General features: G+C 64.9%; 1 protein-coding gene across 2 annotated transcripts; it reads right to left on the reverse strand.

The window, feature by feature from the left end:
• Positions 1-445: 445 nt before the first annotated feature.
• Positions 446-2,958, reverse strand: ATP5MC2 (ATP synthase membrane subunit c locus 2). 2 transcript variants are annotated; one of them, XM_054183325.1, is made up of 5 exons: positions 2,835-2,958; positions 1,775-1,856; positions 1,163-1,240; positions 780-940; positions 446-692 (listed from the first exon to the last, which is right to left on the reverse strand). In XM_054183325.1, the coding sequence occupies exons 2-5, from the start codon at positions 1,811-1,813 to the stop codon at positions 578-580; spliced, it is 393 nt and encodes a 130-aa protein (XP_054039300.1). In that variant the 5' UTR covers positions 1,814-1,856; positions 2,835-2,958; the 3' UTR covers positions 446-577. The 2 variants fall into 2 exon arrangements, with proteins under 2 accessions (XP_054039300.1, XP_054039301.1); XM_054183326.1 differs by having other exon boundaries at positions 2,844-2,936.
• Between the last annotated feature and the right edge of the window lie 14,800 nt (positions 2,959-17,758).

Here is a 17,758-nt window from a genome sequence, read left to right on the forward strand (position 1 = left end):
CGCCCGGGGGGCCCGCCGTCCTGCGGGGGACAGCGAGACGGGGACATCGGGACGCCGCGACACGGGGACAGCAGGACACCCCCGGCACCCCCACCCCAACAGCCAGCAACACCCGAAACCCCAGCTCCTGGCCCCAGGGCTGCCAGGCAGCCAGTCCCGCTTGAGGTGTCTCCAAGGGGGTGACGTCCCCAGGCAGGGGACACGGAGGTGACAGCCCAGGCTGCAGCCTCCAGGGCTCCCAGCTGTCCCCAGGGCTCCCGGCTGTCCCCATCCCCTTAGGGACGTGACTGAGGACTTAGGGTGGCAGCAGGGCTCAACTCCAGGCACCCATATCCCCTCTGGGGACACTGCCACCTCCCCAGGGTGACCCCTGGGCAACGCCATCCCCCAGCCGCAGGCAAGTGACACAGGACGGGGCCACTAAGGAGACACGAGGAGCCCAGACCCCGTTATCAAACCGTCTTTATTCCCCTCCCGCCCGTGGCAGGGCTGGGGGTCTCCCCTGTCCCCGAGCCGGGCGAGGAACGGGGCACAGCGGGGGGTGCTGGCGCTGCCACCGTCACTGTCACTGGCTCCGTCACATGGCGAAGAGGATAAGGAAGGCCACCATCAGGCAGAAGAGCCCCATGGCCTCGGAGAGGGCAAAGCCCAAGATGGCGTAGGAGAAGAGCTGCTGTTTCAGCGAGGGGTTCCTGCGGGGAGAGGAGAGGCCGCTCAGTGGGGGAACAGCCCCTGGCCCCCCCCATTTCCACCCCCCCCCCCCCGGGACCCCCCCTGACCTGGCGTAGCCGATGATGAGGCTGCCGAAGACGGTGCCGATGCCAGCGCCGGAGCCGGCCACCCCCACGGTGGCAGCACCGGCGCCGATGAACTTGGCGGCGGTGTCGATGTCCCGGTGGGCAGCGCTGGTCTGGATGGCCCGGGGGGCGCCCGGCCGCGCCTGGGGGACGAGAGGGTGGGCAAGTGGGGGGGGTGGGAGGGGATTAACCCCACCCCAAACCCACCCCAGGGCCTCAGTTTCCCCCCCATTAGCTCCCCGCAGCCTCCTGGGGAGCCCCAGAGGAAGCGGGGGGCTCAGTTGCTTTCCTGCAACCCTCCCAGGGCTGGTGCTCAGCACCCCCCGGCCCCCCTCGACCCCCCCAGTCCGAGCTGCGTGCGTTACCTGCTCCGTCCGGGCCTCGGGGATGCTCAGCACGGAGGCAGAGAGGGGCTGGCACAGCACCCGCGAGCTCCTCCTCACCTGCAAGGCACAACACCCTCAGATTTGGGTTGGACCCCCCCACCCTGCGCACCCCCAGGGCAGCGAAACTCCACCCTGAGGTCCCCTGAGGCCACCGCTGCCACCTCTGGTACCTCCCGAACCTGCTCAGCCCCTCGGGGCGCCCCGTGAGCCGGCAGCACACAACTGGGAGAGCCTGTCCTGTCACCTGCCACCGAAGTGGAGCTCCAGGGCACCCCACAGCCCCACCACAGGCACCCTACGGCCACAGGTGTCACCGTACGGGTCCTGCGTGTCACCGGGGCTGGCACCCAGCCAAAGGTGCTTTAGTCTGCCTCCACGTGGGTAATTAGTAACCATCGAGGAACAGCAAACGATCTTTCACCAGAGCCGCTGAGCGCTCGGGGCTCCGCTCACCTTCGGTGTGGCCCACTGTGGCTCTAAACCTCCCGAAGTGTCCCCAAACCTCTCCCCCTGTCCCCAAGAGGAGGGTTACCCCCACACATCCCGCGGAGGGGACATCGAGGGCGAAGGAAGGGGTTTGTCACTACTCACTAGCGCGGGAGCGGAGACGAACTTTGCACAGGCGTACATGGCGAGGGACGGAGGGACACAGGGACACACGCGCGGGACACGGCTGGAAGAGACAGACAGACACCGGGGCGTGAGGAGCCACAGCACTTGGGGATCCAGCCTCACGGATGCGGGGTGTCCCCTGGGACGGGCAGGGGACTTGGGGACACACAGGAGGTCTGAGCCACGCGGGAATGGCAGGACACGTCTTCGTCACCCAGGTGACAGCTCCTGGCTGAGTGCCACCACGGTGGCAGTTTGGCGCTCAGGAATTTGGGGTCCGGTACGGAGTCCTGGGGGGGGTTTTACCCTCCTGGGGGGCAACAGGAGCTCACGAGGCCACCGGTCCCCATCAGGCAGGGCAGGCCCCGGGGCCCCCCCTCAGCCCTGCCTCCGCGGCCAGAGAAAGGGGGTCACGGCCTGGTGACCCCCAGCCCTGGCGGGGGTCATAGCGGCAGGAGAGAGCACAGGGAAGGGGGGGGGGAGGGAGGCCCCAGCGTGGAGGGAGGTCACCCCAAAAGGCAGCGTGAGGGGATGTCACCCCAAACCAACGCGGGGGTCACCCCAAGACTCGGGTGGGGAGGTTGTCACCCCCAAATGCCGTGTGTGTGTGGGGGGGGAGGGGGCTCACCCCAAAACTCGGGGGGGGGGAGTGGGAAGGGGATGCCCCAACCCCAACCAGCTCCTTGAGGGCCGGGGAAATCACCTTTCCCTGTGTCCGCCCGAAGGGGGGGGTGCCTCTGTTCGCTGTCCCCCACCCCCGCGCCCTCCCCGCCCCCCAAGCCCTGAGGGGGTCTCTCTCTCTCTCTCCCCCCCTCCCCGACCCTGGAGGGGGTCTCTATCCGCTGTCCCCCACCCCTGGAGGGGGGGCCTCCCTTCCTGCACCCCTGAGGGGGTCTCTATTCGCTCTCTCCCCCTCCCCCACCCGGAGGGGGCCTCTCTCCCCCTCCCCTTTCCCCCACCGAGGGGGTGGTGTCGTGTGTCAGTCCCCCCCACCCCCGCCGGGGCTGCCCCCCTCAGGCCCCGACCCGCTCCCCCTCACCTGCCGTACCGGCGGCGGGCAGGTCGCGGAGGCGCGGAGTGCGCAGGCGCCACCGGAAGGGCCGCCCGGAAGCACCACAGAGAGGCAGTGGGGGCGGGCAGCCGCCTAGAGCGTCCCCCCACCCTCCCCGCGGCGCCGCCTGCTGGCCGGGAGGAGGCGGGGCCGGCGGCCGCGCGCCCTCCGCGGGCGGGGCGGGGCGGGGTCTGGGGAGGGGCGGGGCTTGGAGGGGGCGGGGTCTCGCCCTGCGCCCCCTGGCGGCCAAGAGGGGCGCTGCGGGCGCAGTTTCGGCGGGGAGGGGGGGCGCACGGGGGGACGCGGGGCTGGGGGGGGGTTGTGTGTGTGTGTGTGTGTGTGTGTGTGTACACGTGTGTGGGCGTGTGTACAGTGTGTGCACGCGTTTACACGCCTCCACACGCGTGTGCACGTGTGTGCAGTGCAGGCGCGTGTGTGCACGTGCGTACACGCGTGTGCGCGTGCGTGCAGGGTGTACACGCGTGTGTGTGTATGTGCAGCGCGTAGGGGGATGTGCGGTGCGTACACGGATTTTACGTGCCTCGGCAGGTGTGTGCGTGTGTGTACGCGTTACGGGCACGCGTGCGCAGCGGGTGCACGTGTTCACGTGCCTCTGCCCCGGCATGCATGTGTGCGCAGGGTGTGTGCGTGTGCACACGTGTGTACGTGTGTGTGTTCACTGTGTGCACACGCCTGTCTACGTGCACGCCCAGGCGCGCGCAGGTGTGTGCTACGCGTGTGCTACGCGTGTGCTACGTGTGCGCTACGTGTGCGTGCACAGGGCCGCGGGCACCCCCGCGGTCTCTGCGCCCACGTGTGTGCGTTTGCACGTGCGTGTGCAAGGAGTGCGCACGTGTGGGAGGCCGGGGGGGCGGGGGGGGGGGGGGGGAGGTGGCGTGTCACCCCAGGGTGCTGGCCCCCCCCCCCCCCCCCCCGAGGCTGTGGAGGGGACGGGGGCACCCCAGGGTGCGGGGAACCACCTTGCATACAGGGGGGACGGTGTCACCCCAGGGTGCTGGGGACCCCCCAGGGTGTAAGGGGGGTGACAGTGTCACCCCAGGGTGCTGTGGAACTGGGACACCCCAGGATGTGGGGGGCACTGTGTCACCCCAGGGTGGTGGGCGCCCCCGAGGGCGCAGGGGGCGATGGTGTCACCCCTGAGTGCAGGGGACTGGGGCCCCCCAGGGTGCCAGGGACCCCCCCGGTGTACTGAGGGGACGGTGTTGCCCCAGAGCCCGGGGGGCACTGTGTCACCCTAGGGTGCTGGAGACCCCCCAGGGTGCTGGGGTCACTGTGTCACCCCCGGGGTGCTGGGGAGCTCCAGGGTCCGGGGGACAGTGTGTCCCCCCAGGGTGCTGGAGACCCCCCAGGGTGCAGGGGAGACAGTGTCACCCCATGGTGCTGGGGGACTTGGGGACACGGTGCCACCCCATGGTGCTGGGGGGCCCCCAGGGTGCAGGGGGACCAGGGCCCCCCAGGGTGCTGGGGACACTCTGTCACCCCGTGATGTGGGGGGGGACGGTGTCACCCCAGGGCGCAGGGGACACTTTGTCACCCCATGGTGCCGGGGGGGGATAATGTCACCCCACAGTGCCGGGGACCCCCAGGGCGCATGGGGACACAGTGTCACCACAGGGTGCAGGGGGACCAGGGCCCCCCAGGGTGCTGGGGACACTTTGTCACCCCGTGATGTGGGGGGGGGACGGTGTCACACCAGGGTGCTGGGGGACTTGGGGACACGATGCCACCCCAGGGTGCTGGGGGACACCCAGGGTGCTGGGGACACTTTGTCACCCCATGGTGCCAGGCGGGGATAATGTCACCCCACAGTGCCGGGGACCCCCAGGGCGCATGGGGACACAGTGTCACCACAGGGTGCAGTGGGACCAGGGCCCCCCAGGGTGCTGGGGACACTTTGTCACCCCGTGATGTGGGGGGGGGACGGTGTCACCCCATGGTGCTGGGGGACACCCAGGGCGCAGGGGACACAGTGTCACCCCAGGGTGCAGGGGGACCAGGGCCCCCCAGGGTGCTGGGGACACTTTGTCACCCCGTGATGTGGGGGGGGACGGTGTCACACCAGGGTGCTGGGGGACTTGGGGACACGATGCCACCCCAGGGTGCTGGGGGACACCCAGGGTGCTGGGGACACTTTGTCACCCCATGGTGCCAGGCGGGGATAATGTCACCCCACAGTGCCGGGGACCACCAGGGTGCTTGGGGACACAGTGTCACCCCAGGGTACTGGGGGACCCCCAGGGTACTGGGGACACTTTGTCACCCCATGATTTGGGGGGGGACGGTGTCACCCCAGGGTGCTGGGGGTCCCCCAGGGTGCAGGGGACACAGTGTCACCTCATGGTGCTGGGGGTCCCCCAGGGCGCAGGGGACACAGTGTCACCCCATGGTGCCGGGGGGGGATAATGTCACCCCACAGTGCCAGGGACCCCCAGGGTGCTTGGGGACACAGTGTCACCCCAGGGTACTGGGGGACCCCCAGGGTGCTGGGAACACTTTGTCACCCCATGATTTGGGGGGGGACGGTGTCACCCCAGGGTGCTGGGGGTCCCCCAGGGTGCAGGGGACACAGTGTCACCTCATGGTGCTGGGGGTCCCCCAGGGCGCAGGGGACACAGTGTCACCCCATGGTGCCGGGGGGGGATAATGTCACCCCACAGTGCCGGGGACCCCCAGGGTGCTTGGGGACACAGTGTCACCCCCGGGTGCTGGGGACACTTTGTCACCCCGCGATGGGGGGGGGGGGGGGGATGGACGATGTCACCCCATGGCGCTGGGGACACCCGGGGTGCTGGGGACACTGTGTCGCGCCAGGCTCTGGGGGGCGCTGTGTCCCCCCAGGGGGGTGGGGACCCCCCAGGGTGCTGGGGGGGGAACGGTGTCACCCCTGGGCGCAGGGGACCGAGGCCCCCCCAGGGTGCTGAGGACCCCCCCGGGGTGCTGGGGACTCGGTGTGTCCCCCCCGGGGGGGGCCGGGCGGGCTGTCAGGGGGCCGTATTTATGGGCAGCCCTAATGCGGGAAGCCATAAAGGCAGAGCGCGCCGCTATTAATTAAATCATTGTTATAATTAACTTTCATTAAAGGAAAATCAATACCGAGGAGCCGGGATGGAGAGGAGGCCATCCATCAGCCCCGCCGGGGGGGGCACGGCGCGGGGGCCCGGGGGGGCGCAGGGGCGAGGGCCAAGGGTGCGTGTGTGTGTGTGTGCGTGTGTGTGTACGTGTGTGTACGTGTGTGTGTGCGTGTGTGTGTGTGTGTGCGTGTTGTGTACGTGTGTGTGTGCACGTGTGTGTGTACGTGTGTGTGCACGTGTGTGTGTGTGTGTGTGTGTACGTGTGTACGTGTGTGTGCACGTGTGTGTGTGTGCACGTGTGTGTGTGTGTGCACGTGTGTGTGTGTACGTGTGTACGTGTGTGTGTACGTGTGTGTGTGTGCACGTGTGTGTGTACGTGTGTGTGTGTACGTGTGTGTGTGCGTGTGTGTGTACGTGTGTGTGTGCACGTGTGTGTGTTTGTATGTGTGTGCACGTGTGTGTGTGTGTGCACGTGTGTGTGTACGTGTGTGTGTGTGCACGTGTGTGTGTGTACGTGTGTGTGTGCGTGTGTGTGTGTGTACGTGTGTGTGTACGTGTGTGTGTGTGTATGTGTGTGCACGTGTGTGTGTGTGTACGTGTGTGTGTGTGTGCACGTGTGTGTGTGTGCACGTGTGTGTGTGCGTGTGCGTGTGTGCATGTGTGTGCACACGTGTGTGTGCGTTTGTGTGTGTGTGCGAGCACACGCATGTGTGTGTACGTGTGTGTGCGAGCACATGTGTGTGCGTGTGTGCGTCTGCACACGTGTGTGTGTGTGTGCGTGTGTGTGCATCTGTGTGCGTGGGTGTGTACGTGTGTGTGTGCACATGTGTGTACGAGCACACGTGTTTGTGCGTGTGTGTACGTGTGCGTGTGCACACGTGTGTGTTTACGTGTGTGTGCACGTGTGTGTGCGAGCACACGTGTGTGTGTATCTGTGTGTGTGCGTGTGTGCCTGTACATGTGTGTGTGCACATACGTGTATGTGTGCGAGGGACACATGTGCTGGGGCTGTGTGTGTGCGTGGGTGTGTGAGCACATGTGTGTGTGTGCACGTGTGTGTACATGTGTACATGTGTGTGTACATGGGTGTGTACATGTGTGTGCACATGTGTGTGCGTGTGTGCATGTGTGTACGTGGGTGACCATGTGCGAGGGACACGTGTGTGCGTGTCTGTGTGCGTGTGTGTGTGTGTATATGTGTGTACATGTGTGTGCGTGTGTGCGAGGTACACGTGTGCTGGGGCTGTGTGAGCACACGTGTGTGCATGTGTGTGTATGTGTGTCGGTGCACATGTGTGTGCGTGTGTGAGGGACACGTGCTGGGGGGGTGTGTGTGCATGTGTGTACATGTGTGTGTACATGTGTGTGCGTGTGTGCGAGGGATACGTGTGCTTGGGCTATGTGTGTGCGTGTGTGTGACCATGTCTGTGTGCGCATGTGTGTGCACATGTGTGTATGTGTGTGTACATGTGTGTACATGTGTGCGTGCACGTGTGTGTGCATCTGTGCGTGTGTGTGTACGTGTGTGTGTCTGTACGTGTGTGTGCGTGCACATGTGTGCGTGTGTGCGAGGGACACGTGTGCTGGGGCTGTGTGTGTGCATGTGTGTACGTGTGTGTGTACATGTGTACATGTGTGTGTACGTGTGTGTACACGTGTGTGCACATATGTGTGTGTGCGTGTGTGTACATGTGTGCACGTGTGTGAGCGTGTGCGAGGGACGCGTGTGCTGGGGCTGTGTGAGCACACGTGTGTGTGTGTGTGTGTGAGCACGTGCCTGTGTGCACATGTGTGTATGTACGTGTGTGTGCACATGTGTGTGCATGTGTGTACATGTGTGTGTACATGTGTGTGTGTGCGTGTGTGTACACGTGTGCACGTGTGTGAGCGTGTGTGGGGGAAGCATGTGCTGGGGTTGTGTGAGCACATGTGTGTGTGTGTACGTGTGTGCGCACATGTGTGTGCATGTGTGCACGTGTGTGTACATGTGTGTGTACGTGTGTGTGTGCGTGTGTGTACATGTGTGTGTGCGTGTGTGTACGTGTGTGTGCATGTGTGTGCATGTGTGCACGTGTGTGTGTGCGTACGTGTGTGCGTACGTGTGTGTGTACATGTGTGTGTCCGTATGTGTGTGCGTGTGTGCACGTGTGTGTACGTGTGTGCGTGTGTTTGTGTGTGCACAGGGGGTGCGGGGGGGTGTGCGTGCACTGGGGGACGTGTGTGTGCCTGTGTGTGCACGTAGTGGGGTGTTCCGGGGGGGGGGGGCTGCACACGGAAGGGCCCCCCCGAACCCCCCCAAGACCCCCAGTCACCCCTTGGATGCCCCTAAAATCCCCAGTAGGGCCCCCCCAAAACGCCCCAACGCCCCCCATCCCAAATCACCCCTTGGATCCCCCTAGAACCCCCAGAAGGGCCCCCCCAGCCCCCCCCGAACCCCCCCGAGACCCACAATCACCCCTTGGATGCCCCTAAAACCTCCAGAAGGGCCCCCCCGAGCCCCCTCCAACCCCCCCACACTGCCCAAAATCACCCCTTGGATCCCCCTAAAACCCCCAGAAGGGCCCCCAAAACCCCCCCAATCCCCCCCCCACTGCCCCAAATCACCCTTTGGATGCCCCTAAAACCCCCAGAAGGGCCCCCCCAGAACTCCCCAACCCCCCCCCCCATCCCAAATCACCCCTTGGATTCCCCTAAAACCCCCAGAAGGGCCCCCCCAAAACCCCCCAACCCTCCCCACTGCCCCAAATCACCCTTTGCATCCCCCTAGAACCCCCAGTGGGGCCCCCCCAAAACCCCCCCAACGCCCCCAATCACCCCTTGGATGCCCCTAAAACCCCCAGAAGGGCCCCCCCAAACCCCCTCCAACCCCCCCACACTGCCCAAAATCACCCCTTGGATCCCCCTAAAACCCTCAGAAGGGCCCCCGAAACCCCCCCAACCCCCCCCTACTGCCCCCAATCACCCTTTCGATCCCCCTATAACCCCCAGAAGGGCCCCCACGCTGCCCCAAATCACCCATTTGACCCCCCTAGAACCCTCAGAAGGGCCCCCCCAAACCCCCCCCACCGTCCCCAATCACCCCTTGGATCCCCCTAGAACCCCCAGAAGGGACCCCCAACCCCCCCCCCGCTACCCCTCAGCCCCCCACCCCCCCTCCGCGGCCTGTCCGTCCATCCGTCTTTGGCCGCCTTTCCTCCCCCCCTCTTCTTCTTCTTTTTATTTTTTTCCTCCCCCCCCCCCCCTTCTTTTTTCCCTTTTTTTTTTTTTTTTTCTTTCTTTTTTATTTTATTCCCTGATTTAAACCTCGGCTCCATTTGCTGCCACTGACCTTAACGGCTTAAATTAAAAAGCAATGTTCTGTGCGCGCCTCCGAAGCCGCCGCGCCGGGAACAGGGGGGGGCCTCCCCAGCCACCCCCCTCGCCGGCCCCCTCCCCTCCTTCCCACACCCCCCCTCCCCCCCCCCCAGTTCCCCCCCCGTGGGCTCTGATGGTTTTAATATCACCGTAATGGCTTTGACCTTGCGATTAATAGCGGGGTTGGCAAAGCCGCCGCGGCGTGACGGCGGCCGCCGCGTTTAGGGGGGGGGAAATGTGTGTGTTTGGGGGGGGGGGGAGGGGGAAATGCGTGTGTTTTGGGGGGGGGGGGGGGAAATGTGTGTGTTTTGGGGGAGGGGGGCACTTTTTGGGAGGTTTTTAGGAGGTTTTATGGAGGTTTTTGGGGTGCTGGGGGGAGGAAACTGAGGCACGAGGGGGGATGGGGGGATGCTGTTAATTGGGGGGGGGTGATGGGGGGCTGGAGGTGGGAGTGGGGGTGCGGGGGGGGGAGGCACGTGTGAATGGCTGGGGGGGGGGCGTTTCTGGGGTCCAGACGGCTGCCGTGGGGTGTCCCCTCCCCTGCGGGGCTCATTGTGGGGGGGGGACATGGGTGTATGGAGGGTGGGGGGGGGGCAGTGGGTGGCACATGGCGGGGCTTGTGGCTGTGTGAGGGGGTTCAGGGGGGCGGGGGCTGCCGGGGGGGGCCAGGGGATAGCGGGTACCCGAGGGGTGGGGGGGTACCGGGGGGGGGGGCGGGTGCTCCCGCTCCCTGTCCCCGTCTCAGTCCCGGTCCTTGTCCCCATCCCTGTCCCCGCTCCCTCTCCCTTTCCCCTGTCCCCATCCCTGTCCCCTCTCCCTGTCCCCTGTCCCCGTTCCCTCTCCCTGTCCCCACCCCCGGTCCCTGTCCCCGTTCCCTGTCCCTGTCCCCATCCCTGTCCCCACCCCCGGTCCCCTGTCCCTATCCCTGTCGCCGTTCCCTGTCCCTTGTCCCCATCCCTGTCCCGGTTCCCTCTCCCTTGTCCCCATCCCTATCCCCGTTCCCGCTGCCTGTCCCGGTCCCTGTCCCCTGTCCCCATCCCTGTCCCCGTTCCCTGTCCCTTGTCCCGGTCCCTGTCCCCGTCCCCGTTCCCTGTCCCCTGTCCCCATCCCTGTCCCCGTTCCCTGTCCCTTGTCCCGGTCCCTGTCCCTGTCCCCGTTCCCTGTCCCCTGTCCCCATCCCTGTCCCCGTTCCCAGTCCCCGTCCCGGTGCTGGCGCAGTCGCGTCCCGCGCTGCATCCTAATGAGGCGGCGGCGGCGGCGGGAGCGGGACCGGCCCCGCCGAGACCCCGGGGAACGGGGACGGGGACGGGGATGGGGACAGGGACGGGGACGGGGCCGGGGGTGGGGATGGGGCCGGGCTGCTCCTACCCGCTCCACAGCTGGATCTGGGGGGGGTGTCACTGTCACACCCACAGGTGGATCGGGGGGTCACTGTGACACCCAGAGCTGGATCGGGGAGGGGGGGGGTTGTCACTGTCGCACCCGCAGCTGGATCAAGGGAATCACTGTGACACACACCCCTGGATCGGGGAGGGGGGTGTCACTGTCACCCGCACAGCTGGATCGGGGCGGTCACCATCACACCCACAGCTGGATCGGGGGGTCACTGTCGCACCCAAAACTGGGTCGGGGGGGTCACCGTGACACCCACAGCCTGATCGTGGCGGGGGTGTCACTGTCGCACCCTCAGCGGGATCTAGGGGATCACTGTGACACACACCCCTGGATCGGGGAGGGGGGGGTGTCACTGTCACACCCACGGATGGATCCCAGGAATCACTGTCACACCCACGGATGGATCGGGGGGTTGTCACAGTCACATCCACAGCTGGATCCCAGGGGTCACTGCCTCCTGGATCCCACCTCCCCCCCCAAGTCCTGGAACCCCCCTCCTCGGTTCCCCCCGTCCCCAGGGCCCGTCCCGGGGTGTCGGGGCACAGCGGGGTCAATGGGGGGCCGGGGGGGGGCTGCCGTTTTGCCGTGGGAGGGTAGAGGGCAGTGACAGTCCGGCCATGCCGCCACCCAGCCCATCGCGGGGTGGTGGGTGACACCGGGCACCAGGTGACACTACGTGGAGGGGGGGGGGGAGGTGTGATCCTGCATCCAGCCCCGCTCTGCTTTCCCCACATTTGGGTGACATCCAGGAAGGGGGACCAGCCGGTGTCCCCAGGGTGGCACCCAGGCACAGGGACCCGCTGGTGTCCCCCTATGTGGCATCCAGATGGGGGGGACCCGCTGGTGTCCCCAGGGTGGCATCCAGATGGGGGGACAGCCGGTGTCCCCAGGGTGGCATCCAGGCACAGGGACCTGCTTGTGTCCCCCTATGTGGCATCCAGATGGGGGGAACCAGCCGGTGTCCCCAGGATGACACCCAGGCACAGGGACCCGCTGGTGTCCCCAGGGTGGCATCCAGGCACAGGGACCCACTGGTGTCCTCCTATGTGGCATCCAGATGGGGGGGACCAGCCGGTGTCCCCAGGGTGGCATCCAGGCAGGGGGACCCGCTGGTGTCCCCAGGGTGGCATCCAGATGAGGGGACCAGCTGGTGTCCCCAGGGTGGCATCCAGGCACAGGGACCCACTGGTGTCCTCCTATGTGGCATCCAGATGGGGGGGACGCGCTGGTGTCCCCAGGGTGGCATCCAGATGGGGGGACAGCCGGTGTCCCCAGGGTGGCATCCAGGCACAGGGACCTGCTTGTGTCCCCCTATGTGGCATCCAGATGGGGGGAACCAGCCGGTGTTCCCAGGATGACACCCAGGCACAGGGACCCGCTGGTGTCCCCAGGGTGGCATCCAGATGGGGGGGACCAGCCGGTGTCCCCAGGGTGGCATCCAGGCAGAGGTACCCGCTGGTGTCCCCCTATGTGGCACCCAGATGAGGGGACCAACTGGTGTCCCCAGGGTGATACCCAGGCAGAGGGACCAGCCGGTGTCCCCAGGGTGGCATCCAGGCAGGGGGACCCGCTGGTGTCCCCAGGGTGGCATCCAGGCAGAGGCACCAGCCGGTGTCCCCAGGGTGACACCCAGACAGAGGGACACGGCACGGGCGGAGCCAGGCGGATGCGTTGCAGGAGCGGAGCAGGAACGCTCACCCCCCCAAACCCCCCCCCGCCCCCACGAAGCACCCAAGACCCCCCCCCCCGCCAGCAGAGGAGCACCCCTGGGTGCTCACCCCCTCCCTTCGCATCCCCCGCCCCTTGCCCCACCCCCCCCGCCCCCCCCCGGCTCTTTGGGGGGGACCTTCCCCCCCCGCCTTTGCACCGCGGGGCGCCCCGGGGTGATACAGGGACCCTCCGGGGTGGCATTTTGAGGGGGGGGGGGACGGGGGGACGGGACGGGACACCCTTGGGTGCCGCAGCCCCGGGAGGAGGGTGCCGCGGTAGCGGGGGAGGCGGCCGCGGATGCTCGGTGCCACTGTCGTCGTGTGTGTGTGTGTCCCGTCCCGTCCCCCCCCCGTCCGTGTCCCCCCCCCGCCACCGCCGCGTGAAATACGGCCCCATAAATCCATGCCCTGTTGTGTCTTATGGCTTAATTAGCGCATGGAACGACATGATTCAGAAGAGCCCAAATGGGATGGCGTCATGGGAGGCATTAAACCGGGGGGGGGGGATTAGGGGCTGGCGAGGCCGGGGGTGGGGGGGGGGGAAATGGCGGGGGGAAGGTGTCTTTTGGGCAGGAATCAGTTTTTTTTTTTTGGGGGGGGGGGGGGACGACACCTCCCTGGCGACGGGTGGGGATGCGCCCAATTTGTCCCCTGGGATTTGGGGATAATGCCCTCCCCCCCCCCAACCCCGGCGCGTCGCCGTCCCCTTGCAACCCGGCAACAGGCGGACATTTTTGGGGGGGGGGGGTGTTCAAAGGGGTGGGTGTCCCCCCACCCCGCAACGATGGTGGGGGGGTACCCAAAACATCCCTCATCCCTTCCCACGCTGCCACGCTCCGCTCCGGCTCCGCGGGGCATTTTCTTTCTTTCTTTCTTTTTTTTTTATTTTTTTTTTTCTTTTCTTTTTTTTTTTTTTACAGGCTTTTTTTTATGACAAACTTTTACTTTACGTTTGACATTTAAAAGCTGATCAGATCTTCCCTCCAGGACAGCAGGAAATGGAGATATTTATTGGGGTCTGGGCGATGCTGGGAGAGCACCGAGATTTACTCCGACAGCGCGGCAGGATTTGAGAGATCGTCTCTCCGGCCGGGACGCCGGTGCCACGGGCCCCGCCGCGGGCCGGGGACGACGATTTATGGGGTGCTCGGGGCTTCTTTGAGTCCCCCCGAGAAGGGTGATGCCAACCAAGGTTGGCTCGGTCTGTGCCCACCCGGTGGGGATTCTCCGGCGGCAGGTATGGGGCTGTGCCAGGGGACCGTGCCGCTTCCTTGGGGGGGGGGGCTTTGCTGTTGGGAAGTGGGAGGTTGGGGTTTTCCGTGTCACCCTCAAGCTCCTCTTCCTCCTCCAGACCCCCACCTGCTGCTTCACTCCTTCCCTACCTGCCCCTCAGCTGCCCGGTGTCTCCTATCTGGGGACAGGACTTGGGCTGGGGACAGCATTTAGGACTTGGGGACAGCATTTAGGACTTGGGGACACATCCAGGGTCAGGGATGGTCTCTTGGATCTGGAGACGTGACTTGGACACCATGTCATGGGCCTGGGGACGGTCTCTCAGGTTGAGGACCATGTCACAGACCTGGGGATGCTCTCTCACATTGAGGACCATGTCATGGACGTGGGGATGGTCTCACACGTTGAGGACCGTGTCACAGACCTGGGGATGGTCTCTCAGGCTGAGGACCATGTCATGGGCCTGGGGATGGTCTCTCACGTTGAGGACCATGTCACGGACCTGGGGATGCTCTCTCAGGTCAAGGACTATGTCACAGACCTGGGGATGGTCTCTCATGTTGAGGACCATGTCATGGACCTGGGGATGGTCTCTCAGGCTGAGGACCATGTCATGGACCTGGAGATGGTCTCTCACATTGAGGACAATGTCACGGGCCTGGGGATGGTCTCTCAGGTTGAGGACAATGTCATGGACCTGGGGTTGGTGCCTTGGGCTGGTGTCTTGGAGCTGGGAACCTGTCTTGGGTCAAGGGACGGTGTCTCAGACCTGGGGAGAGTGTCTTAGGAGAGCCTTGGACTGGCAGATGGTGTCTCTGGTAGGGGACAATGTCTTGGACCTGGGACATGTCTTGGCTTGGGGGATGGGGTCAAGGAATGGGGTCTTGGACCTGGGAATGATACCCGGGGATGGGGGACAGTGTCTTGGGTTGGAGGACAGTGTCTTGGACCTTCAAAGAGTGTCCTGGGACAATGTCTTGGACCTGGGGTCATGACTGGGGTCAAGTGACAGTGTCCTGGACCTGGGGATGGTGTCTGGGATTGGGGACAGTGTCTCGAACCCTGGGACATGCCTTGGGTGAGGGACACTAACTCAGAACAGGGCCAACACCTCACACCCGGGGGTGACACGGGGGCCCAGGACTGGTGTCACCAGCCCTTTGGGGTCAGACGCTTGAGGACAACGTCTGGCAGCGACGGCGGGGGGGGACACCAGCAGGATTCGCAGCGACGTGGCGGGGGAGGACAGGCGGGAGGCCACGCGTTTCTCCTCCGCCACCGTCACACTCCACCTCTCCAGCGGCCACCGATATGTCACCGTCCCCTCCTCGCGCGGGGGCGGCTCTTCAAGAGCCTCCTCGTAAACAAAACGAGCCACAAATACAATATTCTCGCCCTTCTCTGGCGCTAACGAAGGCGATTTCCCCCCCGTGGGAGGGGGGGTCACTGTCACTGCCACCACCGCTGCCACCGCCGTCTTGGGGACCCCTCGGGGCCCCCCCCCGGTCCCTTTATTTAATGAATTTGGGCACAAATATTCCTTTTAATGTTCTTTTCTCCTTCTCCCACGCCACCCGGCCGCAAAGCCACCGGCAAAATGCCCATCACCGGGGCGTCCGGGCCAAAGCTGCCACCATGGGGTGACGCAGGTGATGTCACTGCCTTGCCTCGGTGATGTCATCGGTTTTCGTAGTGATGTCAGCAGCCCCCCGGACCAATCTCGCCCCAGCGTTTCGCTCTGCCCCCACCAATCCCAGCCAGCGCTGCCCACCCCGGGGAGAGCCCTGGGGACACGGGGTGGTGTGGGGGGTGTGGGGGGGTGGAATTTGGGGACAAACCCCCCCCCCCAAACTCGGGCCGTCACCAAGCCCAAACACCCACCGCGGTCCCAGCAGCCCCGGGAAAGCCAGGCTGAATTTTGGGTTCAAAATTACGTATATTGGGACAATAACCCCAGGCTCCAAGCAGAAAACCCCACTTTTCCTGCACCGGGGCTAAATTTGGGGCTAAACCCCCTCGAATTGGGGAAAAACCCTGGTGTGTCCCCCCCCGACACACACACACGCACCCCCCCACCCAGCGGTGCCGCAGCTCGTGGGACGCCAGCCCAGGGAAATGGGGATTTTCTGCTTTTCTTCACTAAAAATGGAGCGGAATTTCTTTCTCCCCTTTTTCCCCATTACCCTTTTTTTCTCCCCTTTTTCCCCCATTTTCCTCTTCCCTTTTTCCCCCATTTTCCTCTTCCCTTTTCACTCCGTTTCCCTCTTTCCCTTTCTCCCCCCGTGCAAGTGGGAACACCCCCCCCCATGTGAGTGTGATCCCCCCCCATGCAAGCATGATACCCCAACACGCTCCCCCCCCATATCAGGGTAACCCCCCCCATAGGAATGTGACCCCCCCGTAGGAGGGTGACCCTCCCATGTGAGTGTCACCCCTCATGTGTGAGTGACATCCCCCCATGCAAGTGTGACCCCCCCCATTTGAGTGTGCCCCTCCCACACGAGTGTGCCCCCCCGTCAGTGTGACCCCCCCCATACGAGTGTGACCCCCCCATATGAGTGTGACCCCCCCAATGAGAGTGTGACCCCCCCAAAGAGTGACCCCCCATATGAGTGTGACCCCCCCAATGAGAGTGTGACCTCCCCAAAGTGAGTGTGACCCCCCAGATGAGTGTGACCCCCCCAATGCAAGTGTGACACCCCCCAATGCGAGTGTGACACCCTCCAATGCGAGTGTGACCCCCCCATATGAGTGTGACCCCCCAATGCGAGTGTGACACCCCCCAATGAGAGTGTGACCCCCCATATGAGTGTGATGCCCCCATATGAGTGTGACCCCCCCAGTGCGAGTGTGACCCCCCCAATGCAAGTGTGACCCCCCGTATGAGTGTGACCCCCCCCATACGAGTGTGACCCCCCATACGAGTGTGACCCCCCCATATGAGTGTGACACCCCCCCCCCCCCAAATAAGGGTGACACCCCCCCACGAGTGTCCCCCCCCCATGGCGCCCCGGTGGGGCGGGGGCCGGGCCCGGGGATGCCGCCGGCTCCATGGCGACAGTTGCCGGGGTGACGCGGGGCCCCGGCGCGGGGGGGCCCGGGGAGATTGATGGGGGGCGGGGAGGGGGGGGGGCGCGGTGAGTCACCGCCCGCCGCGACGGCGGCCCCGGGGCTGCGCCGGGACCCCCGGGACCCCCCCCGGGGGCGGCGGGGCCGGGGGGGGACTCGGGGGGGGGTGTGTGCGTGTGTGTACACGTGTGTGTGAGCGTCTGTGTGCGTGTGTGTGTGTGCGTGTGTGTGCGTGTGTGTGTGTGCGTGTGTACGTGTGTGTGTGAGAGCATCTGTGTGCGTGTGTGTGTGCGTGTGTACGTGTGTGTGTGCGCGTGTGTACACGTGTGTGTGCGTGTGTGTGCACGTGTGTGTGCATGTGTGTACACGTGTGTGTGCGCGCGTGTGTGTGAGCATCTGTGTGTGTGTACATGTGTGCATGTGTGTGTACACGTGTGTGTGAGTGTGTGAGCACCTGTGTGCGTGTGTGTGAGCATTCCTGTGTGTATGTGAGCACCGGGGTGTGTGTGTGTGTGTCTACTGTGTGTGTCTACATGTGTGTGCGTGTGTGAGCATCTCCGGGTGTGTGCGTGTGTGTGTTTGTGTGTGTACACGTGTGTGAGCATCTCTGTGTGTGTGTCTGGGGGTGTGTGTGAGCATCTGTGTGCGTGTGTGCATGCGTGTGCGTGTGTACACATGTGTGAGCGTCTGTGTGTGCATGTGTGTGTTTACCTTGTGTGTGCCTTGTGTGTCCGTGTGTGCGTGTGTGCGCGCAGCGAGCATCTGTGGGTACGTGTGTGCGTGTGTGTGCACGCGTGTGTGTGCCTGCCTGTGTGTGTCAACGCCTGTTTGCATGCCCGTGGCGGCACACGCGTGTACGGGCATGTGTGTGAATGCACGTTTGCACGCGTGTCTGTGCACACGTGTGTATGCGCACGGGCGCCTGTGTGTACCCTTGTGTGCACACACCTGTCTGCCTTTGCGTGTGTACGCCTACACCGGCACTCGTGTACGTGTGTGTGCGCGTGGGAGTGCATGTGCAGGCGTGTACCTGAGCGCCTGCGTGTGTTTGGGGAGGGGT

This window comes from Rissa tridactyla, chromosome 24 (assembly GCF_028500815.1).
Source record: "Rissa tridactyla isolate bRisTri1 chromosome 24, bRisTri1.patW.cur.20221130, whole genome shotgun sequence".
In the NCBI taxonomy this organism is placed as follows: domain Eukaryota; kingdom Metazoa; phylum Chordata; class Aves; order Charadriiformes; family Laridae; genus Rissa; species Rissa tridactyla.